This window comes from Periplaneta americana, chromosome 10, assembly GCF_040183065.1.
Source record: "Periplaneta americana isolate PAMFEO1 chromosome 10, P.americana_PAMFEO1_priV1, whole genome shotgun sequence".
NCBI classification, from domain to species: domain Eukaryota; kingdom Metazoa; phylum Arthropoda; class Insecta; order Blattodea; family Blattidae; genus Periplaneta; species Periplaneta americana.
Window position 1 is genome coordinate 97,873,515 of NC_091126.1, and position 19,033 is coordinate 97,892,547.

General features: G+C 36.9%; 1 protein-coding gene across 15 annotated transcripts in view; it reads left to right on the forward strand.

Moving 5' to 3' along the window:
- Ipk1 (Inositol phosphate kinase 1) overlaps positions 1 to 19,033 on the forward strand; it is a 1,778,442-nt gene that overhangs the window by 1,702,126 nt on the left and 57,283 nt on the right. For all 15 annotated transcript variants that reach the window (XR_011334445.1, XM_069837977.1, XM_069837964.1 and 12 more), the window contains 2 exons: positions 7,331 to 7,545; positions 9,267 to 9,325. Coding sequence is in view for 14 of the 15 variants with exons in the window: in XM_069837977.1 (XP_069694078.1) it covers positions 7,331 to 7,545; positions 9,267 to 9,325 (274 nt within the window). In the remaining variant the exon portion in view is untranslated. The remainder of the gene's footprint in view (positions 1 to 7,330; positions 7,546 to 9,266; positions 9,326 to 19,033) is intronic.

A 19,033-nucleotide genomic window follows, 5' to 3' on the forward strand; every position in this document is an offset into this window, starting at 1 on the left:
CATTGCAGCAAAAACATTCGGAGATTCGGGAATTTTATTTATGCTAACTCCATCTAGGCTTACACCTACATCTCCAATCCTACCTTTCCTATAGTCCTCAGAGAGGTATCATTCTGGAGGTCAATTAATTCCAATAATAATAATAATAATAATAATAATAATGATAATAATAATCATCATAATAATAATGATAATAATAAGAATAATATAATAATAATTGGAGTATCTGATGCTTGAAAAGAGAAAGTACGAAAATTCATTCTAGAATACAAGCCATCACTGAATTAATCAATTACGCAGTGCTTCTAGTCGCAGCGAGTGCATACACCCAACTCACCTGTTAAGACTAGGGTGAAGGGAGAAGCTAAGCTCTTTGAGAGAGACAGTTTCCCATCGCTGTTACAGAAGATGGCGAAAATGTCGTCCTCCCTCGGCTAAATAGGCGTTATATCGGGAACACGCACTCTGGATGACAGGACTAAGATCGGCTACTGTAATATTTCTGATTTCATTTGTTCTACCGGTATAAACGATGTTTAACCTCTCAATAATTAAAATGCTCAATTAAAAAACAATGGAGAATTGACAAAGTGTGTGGTTTTTTCATCAGTGGCTGAAGCTTTAATCGTCCACAGCTCGTGTTCTTTTCAAACGAGGCATGGTTCCATCTGACTGGTCGTGTAAACAATCAAAACACTCGCTATTTGTGTTCTGTAAATCCACATCCTGAACAAGAAATCTCTCATGATAGGAAAGTTGGAGTTTGGTGTGCAAGACGAATAATCGATTTTTTACGAGAACACACTCCATTAGCGTGGACACAAGCGTTGTACCATGAGGTAATGTTCCTGTGTACTGGTTGAAGAAACCATTTGCAATAAGCCATTTTGGCGGCGGTATCTGTAGGACTTTAACATTGCTCTTCAGTCACTTTGTAACGTCTAAAATTTAGCTTTTTGGTTGCTCTCATGTACTGTTCGCTAGCTGTGCAAATTTTCTTAAGGATTTTCTTGAAAATTGCTCGAGAATGTCCTAAAGCTTTTTACCCGTTCACACTACGAATTTTTCGACCTTTTATTCAGTATCGAAACTGTCGTTTTAATTTATTCACTAGATTATGAATACTGAACGTGTTGGAACTCACATGCCAAGAATTGTTCACGGAACTCTTTTGTAACTCTTCCTGTAGATTCATAATTAAGAAACTTGTAACGCGAAAAATCTAACATAGACTGTTGACAGGCAAGGACTGCTTGGTGTGCGAGGACAGATTCGGCTAACATATCAAAATAATAAATAATCGCTTGCAATAAAGCCGCGTTGACACGATACGAGCGAGTACAATCGGACTGAGTACACGACACTCCTAGATGTGGTTGACACGTATCACCAATCGGATCGTTTTAAAAATGGTGGATCTGGTCCTGTGGGGTATCGCGGCTCTTGCATATTATACAGGGACATCATTTTATTTTACTTCAATTTTTATTGTACCAGAGAGTTTGAATGTAATTCACTCCCATCCCCTCTACTAGTAAACTTCCAACCGACCACACAGAACCAAGGTCGCGTATGCAGTCAAAGTCGCCGTACGGTCATAATAAACAGTACCGAGTTAGTGAGTGTAGTACTTTCCAGAAATATGTTTGCGTTTTCCAGTGACGAAAGAGCTTTCAATATTGAATCATATTTTCGCACAGGTACTGTCGTCCGTTTGCCTACGTCGCATCCTGCTTTCCCCCCCACCCGCTTCTGCTCGTCCCTCTGTAAAGTCTAGTGGCTGGGCTGTCTTAGCTCTTTTCTGAAAACATTAATTTCTGTTAGGAATTGGACGTCTGCATAATATTATACAACTGTTTAAAATAACTTAAATAAAAGGGGCTCGTTAAGTAATTAACTGTCACGTGATTTCTCCTCTTTCTACGATCCTGTGACATAACCACTTGGACGGACAGTAGATAGCATGTCCGAGTAATTTTATCTGTGCTGGTCGGGCAGAAGTAGAGAGTGAATTTACAGTTCGTAAGGTACTCTTTTATAGAGTAGGTACAGAATTATTTCAACATGAGTTACTAGTACGAAGGCTGAAACTGGTAATTGGAATTAGGGACAATAGTTTATAGTGCGATAATATGCACAAAATAACTGAAGCCTGTATCAAAATGAACGGCCACCATTTTCAAAAATGTGTTTAAGTATCCATATTATTATTTTTCAATTTACAGTAACTTCATTCTCTACAGCATATTGTACGCTAATGTGCTGTAGACAGTATAATATACACTGCTTAATGAATACGTCCGAATGGATAGCTCAGTTCGTGAATAAAAACACTTATTGTTAATACAGTACTATATTTTGATTAAACAGAAACCTAATGAAAATTATCAAACTCAAAATCGCGATATTTCCTAGTTTACGTAAATGGATGAATTAGTTTTCTTCCCTCCTATACCTAGTAAAGTGATTTGTTTGTATTTTGCACCAGTATCATGGAACTCCAGTCGTGGAAGGGGGTAGCAAACGGTATTTCCGGTTCTCAACCGTTAATGCAAAGGTATAGCCATGTTAAGATTGGAAATGTTAGTAAAAATAAAATGATGTCCCTGTATAAGGAGTTAGAAGTACATCAAACTTTTTCCCGTGCAGCAAACAGAAGAAGTAAGGCCCGCAAAAATGATTCTAAGACGCTACGAATTGGGTGCATCTTCTAATGTTATTTAACTTTCAACCTGTAACTAAGGTTCCCTAATTCTTTTTATTAAAAATTAATGCGTCTTTATTTGAAAATAGCAGTAACACGAAATGAAAATCTACTAAAATTAATGTTTAAAAATTTCCGTCTTGCATAAGATGAAATGACCACATGAAAAGTTATACACCGGGTATGTCCACAAAAACTACAATAAAATAATTACATAGGCGCTTAATTATGTCTCCAGTCAAAGACTTGTAACGACAAACGTATTGAGGTTTAATCACATTTACATAAATTACTCTGTAAAATTATCGCAACCATAGCCGCTACAGAAATAGATAAAAAATGAAATTACTTTATTTTTCTGTGGAATCTTTACTTTCAATAGACCAGTGAGTCACGGAAATGTCTGCACAACTTATATGTGTAGCGGCAGCTTAATTAAATTTGCATTGACTAGTTGAAGTTTTCTAAGTCTATCTACTCCCTTGGATATAGTCCTAGTGTTTTAAAATTAAGAAAGAAAATGTAAATTTTGTATTGTACATGTAAATAGTAAAATAAAGTACTTAATAGTTAGCGATGTACTTATTTTGGCGCTGAAACTAGCCTACAATTTTCTTCGCGAGGTTTACGTTTTACTGCAGAGGCCCGCATGTCCTTGTTGTCCTATTCAGGCAGTCTTAAGTTCCATATCACTTCTTCCGTTTTGTATAACTCGACAGTGTGTATCGTTTCACGCTGCCTATTTTCTTGAGCGAGATCTTTCAACGATCTGCTATCCACAGCCATTTTTAATTCACACTCGTATCCGATCATACTCGGGGAAGTTGAGCATGATCATAATCCACTCGTGTCTGATGTCGGCGTCCGAGTGCACTCGTATCACCTGTTGCTACGTTACGATAATCGTCCGAGTGACCATTCGAGCAAACTCAGTCTGAATGTACTCGTATCGTGTCAACGCGGCTGAAACAATCAGTCGCCTGCTATTATCGCATAAGTCAGTGATGTCAAAGCAAGCGCATTTTTATGACCTTGACGTTGTGCGCGGGTATCAAGCGCTAGATATGGAAGGAGAAAGAATTATGTATATGAATAAGCAGCCTGTTGCATTAAAACAACAGTGGTGTACAAACTTCAAACGGAACGTGAAATTTTATGTCGTTCTTTTTATATGGCTTTTTTCTGTTTGATATTATCTATATTGTCTGTAAAACAAAAGTACTAACACCAATTTATTAATATTGCAGTTGTGTTTTAAACATTAATAATATAATAAAGATTTAAGAAGGAATATTAGTAGTACAACTGTACTATATTAAGTGAATGAAACATATCATTCATAAAGAAAGTGATATCCGAAATAAAGAGATTGAGCATGACATGATAAGTTGGAATTGATATTGACGGTATCTTTAGCCTTGTAAAAGTAATCAAATTAATTAAAACAATATTATAGTACAAAGCAAAGTTATCTAAGTCTTGTAAATGTTTTAACTGTAACTAATATTACATAACAAAACTTTTATCGCATTATGCTTTTAAGTTAATTCTGGTGCGCAACTTCCTATCATCAGAATATTAAATTATTTTCTCGAAATCTGCTGAAGCTATAGAGCTGTCGTTTTCACAATACATGGGCACACCACAGAATCTCTTGTTTATTATGTAACAGTAGTTGATTTTTTAAATTCATTTCCTTAAAAACATTTTCCATGCGAATATTTTCAAAATTTTCAATACCCTATCTTCAGTAATACGTATTTACGATATATTAGATTTACGAAAACATTGTTTCAGTACCTGTAAGGCTACTAAATAAACATATCTTAAAATGTCACTTTTCTGTAAATGGGAATGAAAAGAAATTATTGCTTTGGAATAAAAAAGCAAACTTGTGAAAAATGAGCATTAAAATTAAAACTTAAATTCTTATAATGCACTTATAGTTCTCAGACAAATCTAAAAATTAACATGGATACAGTTTTAATAAGTTCTCTTCCCTTTATCCATTGAATCACTGCTGGCCATCCCTTTATATAGCTCGACCAAGCGGTATATACTACCTTTTTCTTCTGTCTCTTTCCTTTCCGCTGTAAAGCGCTCAGACTCTCCTGAGCTCTAAACGCGCTTACACCTATGGGCATCAGTTGACATGACTGGCATAAGTGAACCGAATTTTTTTTTTTCTCCGTGTGAATGCATGGTGTAGTTTCAGCCCTTACGCTATCGCTTGCGGGAACTGCTGTACAACCGTAAGAATTGCACTGTACTTCAGTCATACAAATTCAAAATCTCTAGATCAGGCCTGCACAAACGGCTCTCATTGAGCTCGCCGGAAAGGTATGTCGGAATGACGTAGGCCTGCTATAGGTAGAGGATAGTCCACGCAGCTATCTGATGTAGTGTATATTATCAGTAGCTATTTCACTTTGCCTGTCTACGGCTACATAATGGAGAAATCTAAAAGACGGAAAGACGCAAATTCTTTCAATATTGCATGGGAAAATGCTTATTTTTTCAAAGCAGCTGGAGTCATTACTCAGAGCCTTATCTACCACAAAAGTTTGAAAGAAAGAGGAAAACATAATATAATGCGTCTTTACTAGTCCACATATAGAGATACGATGGTTTTGTTGGTGAAGATCGCAGTAAAAAGGTTCAGGAGTTGAAAGTCGCATTATTACATGAGGTAGGGTACGTTAGAATTTATTAACCTTCAACAATTTAAATATCTCTCTTCAGAGAAAAGGCCAGCTCATTGTTGACATGTTGAATAAACTACGGGATTTCAGTCGTAAACTTACAATTTTCGTAAGTCAGCTTCGGGAGGTTAATATGGCTCACTTTCCAACGATATAAACTGCTCGTGGTGAAGCCATGTTAAACGATTATGTGCAAACATTAATTGAAATTCAAAATGAATTTAATTCTAGATTCGAAGATCTTGTCTTAATTGGAAAGAAGTTTAAAGTTATCATAATAAATTCCTTCAACACCAGTTGAAACAGTGTCATACGATTTACAGCTTGAACTTATTGATCTTCAATGTGGCCTAAGGGCTAAAGACCGTTTGAATAATACTACTAGCCTGGTCGAGTTTTACAAGACTAAACCTCAGTAATAATATCCACGACTACACAAGCTGGCTATGAAAATGATTGCTATGTTTGGCTCAACATTTATATTTGTGAGCAACTGTTTTCTATTATCAACCTAAATAAAGGCAGACATCGAACATCTGTAACTGATGTTTCATTACGATCAGTACTGTTCCTTTCAGCTGCCAACAGCATAAAACCCACGTTTTGATATACTTATAAATAAAAATATAATAAAATGATATTGTATATGTAAGTAGCTATAGAGTGCAAAGGAGTTAAACGCAGAATAAATATAGGAAGTGCGTGTTATTATTCGGTTGAGAAGCCTTTGTCATCTAGTCTTCTGTCAAAAAATCTGAAAGTTAGAATTTATAAAACAGTTATATTACCGGTTGTTCTTTATGGTTGTGAAACTTGGACTCTCACTTTGAGACAGGAATAGAGATTAAGGGTGTTTGAGAATAAGGTTCTTAGGAAAATATTTGGGGCTAAGAGGGATGAAGTTACAGGAGAATGGAGAAAGTTACACAACGCAGAGCTGCACGCATTGTATACTTCACCTGACATAATTAGGAACATAAAATCCAGACGTTTGAGATGGCAGGACATGTAGCACGTATGGTCGAATTCAGAAATGCATATAGAGTGTTAGTTGGGAGGCCGGAGGGAAAAAGACCTTTGGGAAGGCCGAGACGTAGGTGGGAAGATAATATTAAAATGGATTTGAGGGAGGTGGGATATGATGGTAGAGACTGGATTAATCTTGCTCAGGATAGTGACCAATGGCGGGCTTATGTGAGGGCGGCAATGAACCTCCGGGTTCCTTAAAAGCCAGTAAGTAAGTAAGTAACTACAGAGTTTCTATTATTTCTGTAAAATAAATATTTCTTTATTAATTAATAATAGTCCAAGATAGTTTTGTAAACACTGAACGGGAATTTCTTTCATGAACACTCGTACTAGTACTTTTGTGTACATTTTGTACGAAATCACCCCTTCTAATCCACCCTTATACAGAGCGCAGCCAATATCTGCATTCCGCTCTCGAGCTATGAGCCGACTCGGAGAGCGCAAACCTTGGTCAGGCCTGGTCTAGATTTTGTGGGATTGTAAAGAATGATTCCTGTGTGTAATTCAAAAGAGAGAAGTTCATCAACTTATTTATGCGTACATCAGTAAATTGATTAAATTTGGATATGCCTTTTGGCAATAGGTCAAGAAAATAAAACAAACAGTAGGCATACTATCATTCGCACCATAACAGAATGAATAAATGTTTGTGAAATGCGTGAAACGTATAATAGTAAAGTTTTGTGTCATATTCGTAGCGCTAACATTTCTGCATTCATATATATTTATTGTAGCGTTGAATTATATTTTTCTTTGAATTTTTTACAACGGGAAAGTAATAAATGAAGATACAAGTTTTCATGTGGCAGTGCTCCTGCTATGTTGTGTCATGTTGGTTTAATTTCACGCGGATAATAGAAATAACAGAAATTTGTGTGCCTTTTAATTGTTTCAGCCCACCGAAACCACAAGAGCCTGCAGTTTGGGTATGTTACCGTGTATCCAGACTACGCTCTTCTGCCATTGCATTTGAGTGCATCTTCTATCTCGTCCCCAACGGCTACAGTTCCACCTACTTTCTGTGTAGAGATTAAACCTAAACAGGGTTGGATACCTTCTCCTGATCGACGCTTACCGAAATGTACATTCTGCCTCAACCAATATCTTAAGGTATGTTGTCACGATGAGCATGCAGTGACTTGTTGTTGGATGTTGTCACTTTTTACATGTTACTCCACAACTGAACATAGAATACTGGAAATTACTACAGTATATACGACAAATCAGGCAAAAAGAGAAGCCTCTAGCGTAGTGCGATGAGACATTCGCCGTGTTCAACGTGGTGATAGATTTTAAGGTTGAACTTCTTTTTTTTCCTCACTAGGTATGAGAGGGTAACCTGTGACCATCAAGTAAAAGTGCAACCTCCTCGCATTTCTAGTATTCCCCTTGTTTTCTTGTACTCTTTGTGTTCCCATTATTCTCCTTGCTGTTCCTTGTTCTCTTTGTTTTCTCGTTGTCCTTCCGTTCTCATTGATCTTTTTGTGTTCCCTTGTTGTTCTTTTCCCTTTGTTCTCCTGTTCCCCTTGTTCTCTTTCTATTCCCCTTGTTCTCCTTGTCTTCCCCTTGTTCTTCTTGTCTTCTTCTCTTCATGTTCCCCTGATACTTGTTCTCCTCATGTTACCCTTCTCATAATGTTCCCCTTGTTCTTCTAATATTCTTACGTATTCTCCTTATGTTCCTTTTTTCTCCTTGTGTTTACGTTTTTCTCATGAAATTATTCAAGTCTGCTTCACAAGGAGCTACTACATGAAAGCCAGATTTGCATAATATATACGTCACTGTAGGTATGTTAACAGAAAACCACAATTCAAGTCACACAGAGATTGTGTGTACTCAAAGTTGGTTTTCTGGCGCCTTGTCAGCGCACTTGACTTGTGTGGATATAAAGAGAAAAATTGGGACAGTGTCGGGTGTAGTTTTTGGGTAGCTCAGTCGGTAGAGATTCGTACGCTAAGCGAAGAGTCCCGGGATTGATACCCGGCCCTGGAACAATTTTTCTCTTGAAATTATTCATGCTATATTTAGTTTAGATTAGTTTCTTTAATATGACTTTTCCAATTTAACACATTATCGATTTGTAAGCCAAGAAATTTGGTTGTTGTTTCTATTAAGGTCCTATTGTTAATTACTGCGTTCGAAATTTGCGAAGTTGAATTTGGGCAGAATTTCAAGCCGCTAGATAGCAGTACAGTCAGTTTTCGTTGCCGCTTGCAGTGTTAAACAGGTGAGCTTTCCGGTATTAATTTCGTTGGTTTCAATTTATTTAGAGAAGTCCTAATCAACCAAAACGGCCTATATATTAACGTCTTTGTTAATTCATATTAAGAAACCAAACATTATGTAAGTATATATATATATATTACTAATAATCCAGAAATTATACAATGAATGGCAAGTGAAAAATGCACTATCCCAAAATTAAATAACGCAAGTAGAAATGATTGTTCTAATGCCGAATCGGACCTTCAATGCGCACCACACATGAGTTTGGTTTGGTTTCACTTATTTAGAGACGTCCTAATCAACCATTACGGTCCGAATTTTAACGTCTACGTTAATTCATATTAAGAAACCAAAACACTATAAATATATAATACGTTACTGTCAATATTACGAATAATCATGTAAGTATAACGTTTCTGGCATGTAAAAATAACTATCAAATTATAAAGTTACTAGCGCAGGTACAAATAATTATACCAAATATGTCGATTTGAATACTCCATGTAAACGTAAGTATTCGCGAACACCGTTGATCTGGACGCGCGTTTTCGCGCGTAGGCATCGTCGTGCGTAAAATAAATTTTTGTTTTTCTTTGTTTTTACAGTTGAAGAATGGAAGCATTCGAAGTCGAAGCCTCTACTGTCCTCTGGACCTCTTCTCAGGGTGAGTATTGTTTTGATTTCTGTCTCCACGCTACCTTTGTGTTCTTTTTCAGTTTTCAAAATTGAAAACAAATTTCATATTAAGTCTGACAATATCACCGATGGAATATTGTGTAATTAGCCATTAGTGCTACATGTTTATGACGAAATTGATGGCCGAATATTGCTACACATTTCAGTTTCTCAGATAGTGACGTGTGACATTGAGTGGGACATCACGTAGCCTACCTATTCAGAACACAGTGTTGTGTATTTGCTTACTATTCTATACTTGATATTTCACTATCGCCAAGTCATTTTTTGTTTATTGTACAAACAATTTGAAACGACAGACGAGAAGTAAACATTCCCACCTGTCTCGTGACGTCAATTCTAGTTCTCATTGATTGACACTTCAAACAACGCATCCGATAAATATTCAAACTTTGACTACTTGATGATAAATTTTATTTGTCTGGTAAATCTTCGATCCCTTTACGCACCACACAAGAGAGAAAAAATACCTAGGGCCTTCTTAAATAATTGAAAATAACCTCAAAATTATAACACACCACTCTGGAGAAATTTGTGATCAATCACTTCGAAAGCAGCAAAATCATCCAGCCCGGCCCCAGATACCTTAATTTCTTATATATCGACCGATGGTTTTCTACATTTTCACACACAATGATCACGTAATCCAATAATACCGCCATAATGTTATACTACGTGATAAATTTCAAAGCCATACTTACCATACTTATAGCGAAAACGTTCGTCTTTCACTTCGTATTACCTTATGTCATAATAAAATTACTTGAATGATTGTTCTTCATAAGTAACTTTGACGGTAATAAACCCATATAATTATATTTAAAATTGTACTATGTGAGAAAGTAATCCTTTTTTTTTTTGGTCCAGGGTAAATCTTCCATTCTTCGTTATGGTCCAAGGTAAATTTGTCAATCTATTTACCAAAAAGCATAAGCTTTACCAAAAGTCTGAAAAAATCTAACCTGTTACTGATCGTAGACCTTACGAAAACTCTCTTTCTACCTATGTAACTAGTCCACAGCTGTGGACTAGTAACGGTTAGCCTGCCTGACCGTGAAACGAGCGGGCCCGAGTTCAAATCCTGTTTAGGACAAATTACCTGGCTGAATATTTTCCGGAGTTTTCGCTCAACCCATCCGGAGTAAATTCTGGGTAACTTTAGGCGTTGGACCGCGGACTCATCTCTCTAGCATTATCACCTTCATCTTACTCAGTCGCTAGATAACCGGAGCAGTTGATAAGGCGTCGTAAATAACCATCTAAAAAATATCTATGTAACTATCTACCAAAATGCATATTTGCAAGGCACACTAAAAGCCTGAACAAACCAAACCTAATCTAACCTGTCACTGATCCTCGACCTTACATAAAATAGTTATTTATTTTTCCAGATGGTGGCAGCACTGCGATAAGCATTTCTTGACCTGAAATGTTTCTTGAGTTCAGTTGAAAACCTGAATTCACAAACATCCCAAGTCCAAAATTCACTGAATTTGACTTTTTACCTTATATATGTCGTGTTTTGCATAGGCTGCTATTCTGTAAAAAAATAATATCCGAAATTAACTCTAAGCCTGTGTTTGTGAACAATACAAATATTTATTTCAATTTCAATGCTTTATATGGCAAACCTGTGTAGTTTCATTGCTCTCTTGAACAATTTACTTCAATGGACTTGAGGTGTTTGTCAGTTCAGGTCTTCAATTACAGAAATGTGGTTTATGGAACGTAATATACTACATATTCATTCATAGTTTTCTGCACAAGGGCAAGTCTTTCAGAGCAAACCCAATATTCTCTAATCTTTCCTATTTTGTGTCTTCCCCTTTGTCTCTTCATATGATCCATATATCTTAATGTTGTCTATCATCTGATAGCTTCTTCTGCCACGAACTTCTCTCGTTCACCATTCCTTTCAGTGTATCCTTCAGTAGACAGTTTCTTTTTAGCACGTGACCCCCTAAAAAAACTTTTTCTCTTCCTGATCAGTCTCAGCATCGTTCTTTCTTCACCCATACTTTCCAACACAACTTCATTTCTTGTTTTGTCTGTCCACTTCACACGCTCCATTCTTCTCCACATTTCAAATGCTTCTAGACGTTTCTCTTCACTTCGTTGTAATGGTCATGTTCTGCCCCATACAATGCCACACTCAACACAAAGCACTTCACTAGTCTCTTCCTTACTTCTTTTTCCAGAGGTCTGAAGTACATGCTCCTTTTTATATTAAAAGCTTCCATTAGTATTGCTATCCTTCTTTTCACTTCCTGGCGGCAGTTCATGCTACTGCTTTAGTAAACTCCAAGGATTTGAAGCTATCCAGTTGTTCTACTGTCTCATTTCGAATTCGTACGTTTAAATTCTTTATGTTTCTTCCGATAACCATGGTCTAGGTCTTGTGTGCATTAGTCTTCATCCCATAATGCTCACAGCTGCCACTTAGCTCTAGTAAAATTATCTCTTAATACCATCTCCTCTTCTGCTAACAACGCCATATCAACAGGAAATCTTATTGCAGTGTATTCTTCTTCCTTCTACTGTCACCTCTTCCATGTTCTGAAAGTTCACCGCTGTGGAGTAATTGTTAGCATGCCTGACTGTGAAAACGAGCGGGCCCGAGTTCAAATTCTGGTTGGGACAAGTTAACTGGTTGAGTTTTTTCCGGAGTTTTCTCTCAATCCAAAAAGAGCAAATTCTGGGTAACTTTTGGCGCTGAACCCTAATCTTATTTCTTTGGCATTATCACCTTCATTTCATTCAGATGCTAGATAACTATAATAGTTGAAAAAAAAATGTTCTGAAAACAATTCTTCATTAAATCCTCCAAGTATATGTTGAACAGGGTAGATGATAAAGGGCATTTTTGTCGTACTCCTCTCTTTATTTCACGTGATAGCTACACTATATTGCATACATTTTATCTTTCTACTCTTGAGGATGTAGAGAGCACGCGGCAGTGCTGAGCACAGCTGCCCAAATGATAGCTTGGAAAAATAAAATGTATGTATGTATGTATGTATGTATGTATGTATGTATGTATGTATGTATGTAAATTTAAAATTTAAATTAAATATGTAAAATGATATTTCAGAAATCAAAATAAAAGTTACTTTAACACAGAAAATAATATAATTGTTCTTTTTGTCTCTATGGTAATGATGGACACAAGTATAAGCACAATACAATTTTGGTTAGCTTTTGATTTCACACGCAAAATGATCACTCATTTAGTACTTCGTTGACTTCCCCTTTTTTTTTAATAACCATCTTAAGCCTGTTTGGCATGGAACCAGCAAGCTTATCAGTGATTTCAGCCCCTATTTCTCGCAGTTCCTTTAGAAGCATATCCTTCTATTGTTTTTTGCTGGTAATGGCCTGCTTACTCACTCTTCTGCACAAATTAACCCAAAGATGTTCGATGGGGTTAATGTCTGGTAACTGTGGAGGATTGTGAAGTTGATGAAGGGTGTTGTAACATTTAAAAATTTATTTTCAGAACGAAAAGTTGTATTCGTTCGGATCAAATTTCTGCATATTTAAAAAACAAAACCAAAATTCTTTCAATAATTTATTATCATAATGCACTGCTCTCTTAAATTGACTGAGCATATTGGGAAATTAAATCAATGGCTTTCCCAAAACACGCTATGAAATGTGTGATATAAAACAATTTTGATCTCCAAAAGGAAGCAAAAACAAGCACAAATGTAGTAAACATTTTTGTTTGAAATACCTCAAAGAATAACCCCCTGAAATTAATTACATTACTTACGGTTCACTCTATGTATTATGTATGTATGTATGTATGTATGTATGTATGTATGTATGTATGTATGTATGTATGTACACATACCGGTACTTACTTTGTGCCGCTTGTACAATTTTAAAGTTATACCATCTCATTTTCATTTCACCATGAAATAACAGAAATCAAAAGTCAAATAGGTAAGTCCCTTGTGTGCAGTGACGTCGCCAGGATCAGAGCAAAGGGGGTGCGAGCTGTAAAAATGGGGTGCGAGGTGTAAAAATGTGGTACATAAAAGATCCGAAATGTTTTCTCATGCACTTGCGCGCATAATATACATCTTTTTATTAACATTAATATGTATTATTATTATTATTATTATTATTATTATTATTATTACTACTACTACTACTACTACTACTACTACTACTACTACTACTACTACTACTACTGCTGCCGCCACGACCACCACCACCACCACCACCACTTACCTGGGAATGTGTGTTGACCTTCCTCATTTAAAACTATACGTCGATTACCATGGGCAGCGTCAAATTTGTCGATTAGACCCTCAATATCCAGCGCCTTTACGATATGCTGCTCTACAGCAAGGACTGCGAGATCGCTGAGACGTTCATGGCCCGTTCTGTTCCGCAAGTAAGTTTTAATATGAAAATGCACGTTCACATCCCGCACTAGATGCTGGTGTTACGACAGAAATTATGGAAAGTTTGTGAATTTCGTGAAATACTAATTTATACTCCTGAAGAAAATTAACAAAATTGTTGTCAGTAGTGACATCATGTTCATTCTCTTAACGTTCAATTGTTTTAGGGATTAGTTTCACTTCGGCTTCCACGTTCATCACATCCATAACGATGCATTAAGGGACGTAGTTTTTTCACATTCAAGAAATTCTCAGATCCGGGTTGCAAACACTTAATGCATTTAATTATTGAGCTATGTTCAGAAAATCTGCGTTGCAATTCATTTAAAATTTTATCAAGAATTGGCAGAAAGTCATCCGCATAGTAATCATCTTCTGACTCAAGTTTCTCTTTATGACAGTGCTGTACATAACAAATTTTTCCAAGTGCTCAGGAAGACGGCGTGACCTTTCACGCCTGCTGTCTTGAATTCCATTTTCTTCTTTCAATAAACAAGCTTCTGGCCATATTTTTCTAAAATCCTCCCTATAGTTTCGTAGAATCTTAAGGCGATCAATAGTGGTTTCAATCAAAGTGTACTCACTACCAGTGTTACAGTCTTTACTCTGCAGAACATCAGACACAATTTTTGTATCTTTCAACAAGGCACTAAATAAGCACAAATGAACTAAAAATTCCATGTCTATTGAATTAAGTAACCCACAAGCCTCTTGTGATCGATCTCCTCTTCCTCTATCTCCCGCTAGTATGTGAAGCGTGACAATAATGGCAGGCAACGTTTTCTTCGTAGCTTCGCAGGCTGCTGCTTGGCAAATCCACCTCGTCTTACTCAGAGCTTTCAGTTCTAGCCTATAACAGATTTTCTCATTTCATGCTGAACATTAAGAAAAAGGGAATGCGTTGCTGATCCTGACATAAAAACATACAACTTCAAAGTGAAAACATACGAAGTGAAGTGGCGTCCAACAAGTTAGCCTAGCTGGTCTAAAACCTAAAAAGTGTTCATGAATTTTGTCATTTAAGTAAAAACGAACGACGACAGATAACTGTTCAGTTTTACTCACATCTTTAGTTTCGTCTACCATAATAGCAAAATAAATAGCGCTGTTTATTTGTTTGCTCACAACTTCAAGAGTAACACTAGCAACGACATTTAAGATTTCATTCTGATTTGATGGATGAGTATACTTAACATTTTTTGGTCCTTCTTTTAGTTTGTTTTCTACAATGAGATAGTTTTTAGATATTAGCTGTAGTAACTACTGTAAGAAATTTCCGCGCTTTTCATTATCTTGGGTTTCATTGTTGCCTCTCTGAGCGATAGCCTGACTTGTATAGCAGTAAACCTGAGTATTTCTATTATTTGTTCAACATGCATACGATTTTCTCGCACCTTAATTGCGTATGCTTCGCTTATCAAGGTCCCAACTGATGTCTGTTGATCTCTTATTTTGATGCGTCGGTATTCTTCCCATGCAGCACAACTTTTGTTATGTGATTCAACATTTTCATGTTTTTTTATCTCTGTGTCGGCGGACAGTGCTTTTTTTTTCAGATTTTTTCTGTCCTTCGTTGTTAGAGACGACAACGACCACTCAGTCAAAAAAAAAACGGCACGCGAAACAAAATGCAGCGTCTTGAGAAACACTATTCTCCAGCAAGGGGAAAGTTTTAAACCATTCAGATTGGAAACATCTTTTCTCCTCCTTCCCAAATGTTCTTTTCGGGTATTCATTTAACGCGAACTGTTGAGGACCGTCGGAAACTATTGAGCTATATCGAAGGGGAAGCCCTTTTCACTCTAATTATCGCGAGTACATCATACTCTATAGCTTTCACTTCACTTTCAAATTCTATCGTAACATCTTCAAATTCACTTACTTTTGTTTGTTTCTGCGTAATTTTTGAGAAGTCCGAAATATTACGTTTTTGCCCGGTAGATATTATAACAGACTGTAGAATTTGCCTTTCTACAACCAAACCACTTAAAATATCTCATTATGAATAACATATTATTTAAACTAGTAACTCGTGAGAACACACTCACTATGTTAGAAGTCAACTGTATACTGCACTGTCGCATTGATGAAAGATTTCCTCATAGGTAAATACATCATTGTCGTGATATGCGCTCAGTTCGTAACACAGCTAATATGATGTCATAATATATGAAAATTCAGATTCATTCAATTTCCTGAAACTTCACAAATAGTCTTGTTGTTCGACGTAGATTATAGTCATGTTAATTTCATTCAACAAAAATGTTAAATATATTGAAAATAATAATAATAATAATAATAATAATAATAATAAAAGGCCTAATAATAATAATAATAATAATAATAATAATAATAATAAACTTACCAATAATGGGTCTGACATCGGGGAATGCTCATTGTCGAGTCGACTGCTTTGCACCGATGCATATTAATGCTAACGACGTTCAAGCAGATGTAACGCTATTTAGTGATCGAATAAACACAAGATTAACGTTGATTTGCGTTTAACTGTGAATCGTGTAAAATGTCAAATGTTATGTACAGTTTGAATAATGGCTAGGTATTATTTCTCGCGTTTAATGAAATTTGTTTTACACTCTTACAGGACTGTTGTTCTTCAAAATAACTTACTCCTAGTATTTTTTAAAATAAATTGCCCAAATCAGGACTTTAAATGTCCTTCGGGTTGCGGAAAGGGGTGCTCCGATTTTTTATGGGGTGCTTGCGCATCCTTTCGCACACCCCTAGCGACGTCCCTGCTTGTGTGGTGCGTAACGAAATCGAAGTTCCATTTTTTTAGTATTAAAGTACTGTAATATAGTTTTGAGGAATGAGTGACATAACTGGAAAAAATAATAAATAATAATAAATGCAGGATTTGAGGCTTGTCCCTCGCCGTAGCGTTCTGGTCTATGACATCACATCTTGGACTAGGTTTACGGAATAAGCGCAGGTTTGAATATTTATGGAGAAGAAATTGTGAAATTCTGTCATGATACATCTGGTGCCTATTCAGCATAGTGATGAATTTCGGTAGTGAAGTGTGGTTTCTCGAGTCAGCTGTAACGGCGGGGATGGATCATCGTGCTAACTGCAACTTACCCCATACTGGTTGGATAATAATCATTCACATCTTCTGAGTCATATTGGCATTGGTTATCACCTGTTAATCGTGAACTGTTATCAGGTAATCATTTAGGTAACTATATTTCAGCAATGTCACATCCGAGTGAGTGAGTGAGTGAGTGAGTGAGTGAGTGAGTGAGTGCTGTTATCCGCGGCAAATCTCCTTCATATGGCGAGAACCAATAACAGACAACTGCGGCGTTGTAATATCGGTGTCTCTTACGGAAGACAAACGTCTCGTGAGAGAGAGAGAGAGAGAGAGAGAGACCGAAGTTTGAGGGAGATATCAGTTGCCTGTTGTGTAGTATTCCCGCACTGCTTTCGTTCTCTATATCTTTTTTTTTTCTAAATTTATTACAATTGGTTCTGAGATATCATCCGGTTCTATCTATTTTACGAAATCGTCTTCCTTTAATAATTGAATACCCCCCTGGAATAAGGGTATATGACTCATGTTTCCCTATGTACTTATACCCTTATTCCGGGGGTATTCAATTGTTCTCCGTGTTTATCCAGGTGTCGTCTAAATAAAATATTGGTCTCTTGTATTCAGAAACTCGAATGTTGTACATTATTCGAAGAAATGTTTACCTTAACGCAAAAATATCACACCTCTCCATAAGTAATTTCTGTCCGTCATTAGTTTTCTTGTATTTAAAGCGGAAACTTTTTAATATTCTTAATGTGGAAGCAGTTGAGCCTTTGTAAGAGAAAGATAACTTCTTTCATGTGACTGAGAATTTACCTCAGCAACCTTAAGTCGGATTCTTGCAAAGAGCACTTCATCATTTCCAGTGTTGGAGGTAGGGACTTCAGTATTAAATTATGACCGAGAGTACTGCCGCATTGTTCTTGATGGGTCTGGAAGATTTTCATTTGATGTTTTGAAGTGTCGTATGATCCAGCATGAAAAATATCCCTGGTATATCGCACAGGTACTATTCTCTTATCTGGACGATTTCCAAACCATAACCAACTGTCTGCGCTAAGGTTCGCTGAGCATTTGAGTTGCGAATTTCGAATCAGCCTCCTCTGCACCGGGGAAATGTTATCGTACAATGACAATGATATGGAGATCGTGACGGGATTATATAGATACCTGACGCGAGAACCTCCAGATTCGACACTTATCTGCCATAGGCCTAAGTAATGCTATGAAATTTTCAATGAAAAATTCCAGATCAAACTGGGACTTAGAACTCAGACTGTCTGCGTGACACACAGATGCTTAGTCCACGCCGCTAATTCAGGGGTGGAGGCTTGGAGGTAGGTTGTACGCTTAAATATGTGAGCTGTACGCCTATACAGAGTGTTAAGAAAAAAGTATCCAATATTTTAGGAGGTGCTAGTATGCATCAAAACAAGAAAAAAAAGTCTAATGGGTCCTATAACACATACTTTCTGAGATCTGAACATTTGTTCATAGGAGGTACTCAATGTGACGGCCATTCATGGTAATGCATTCCTCTGCCCTTCGGTGTAAGGAATCGCTCACTCTTTGAAATCGACCTGGTTGTTCTTGATAACCAAAAGTCTAGGGGATTTAGATTTGAGGAACGAGCAGGCAAAGGTTTGGGGCCTCCCCAATCAATCCAGCGGTCCTGAAACGTCAGCGTCAGGTGTTAACGCTCATTGCAGAAAAAAATGTATTGGTGTGCCATCATGCATGAACCACATCTGTAGTCTTTGCTGAGATGGCACATACTCCAGCAAGGTAGGTAATACGTTAATAAGAAAGTCCTGATAACGAGCTTCAGTTAAACTCTGTGGTAGCATGTATGGCCCTTAATCTATCGCCAAGAACGCCTGCCCATACGTTGTTTGAGAATCTGTGCTGATGCCTTGTTTCTTCAAGCGCATGGGAATTTTTTTCAGCCTACACATGCTGATTACGAAAATTCACAACATCTCTGCTCAACCCTGCTCATATCCACAACCAAACTTTTGTTTTCAGTATTCCTTGCGACGTATAAGTATTCCAAGCCAGGGGTGTGAACTACGGTATGATTATCTGGTAATCTGCTGTATTGTAGGGCAGAAAAATGCATTACCATAAATGGACGTCACATTGAGCACGTCCTATGAACAAGTGTTCATACCTCAGAAAGTATGTGTTGTAGGACCCATGTTTATTAGAC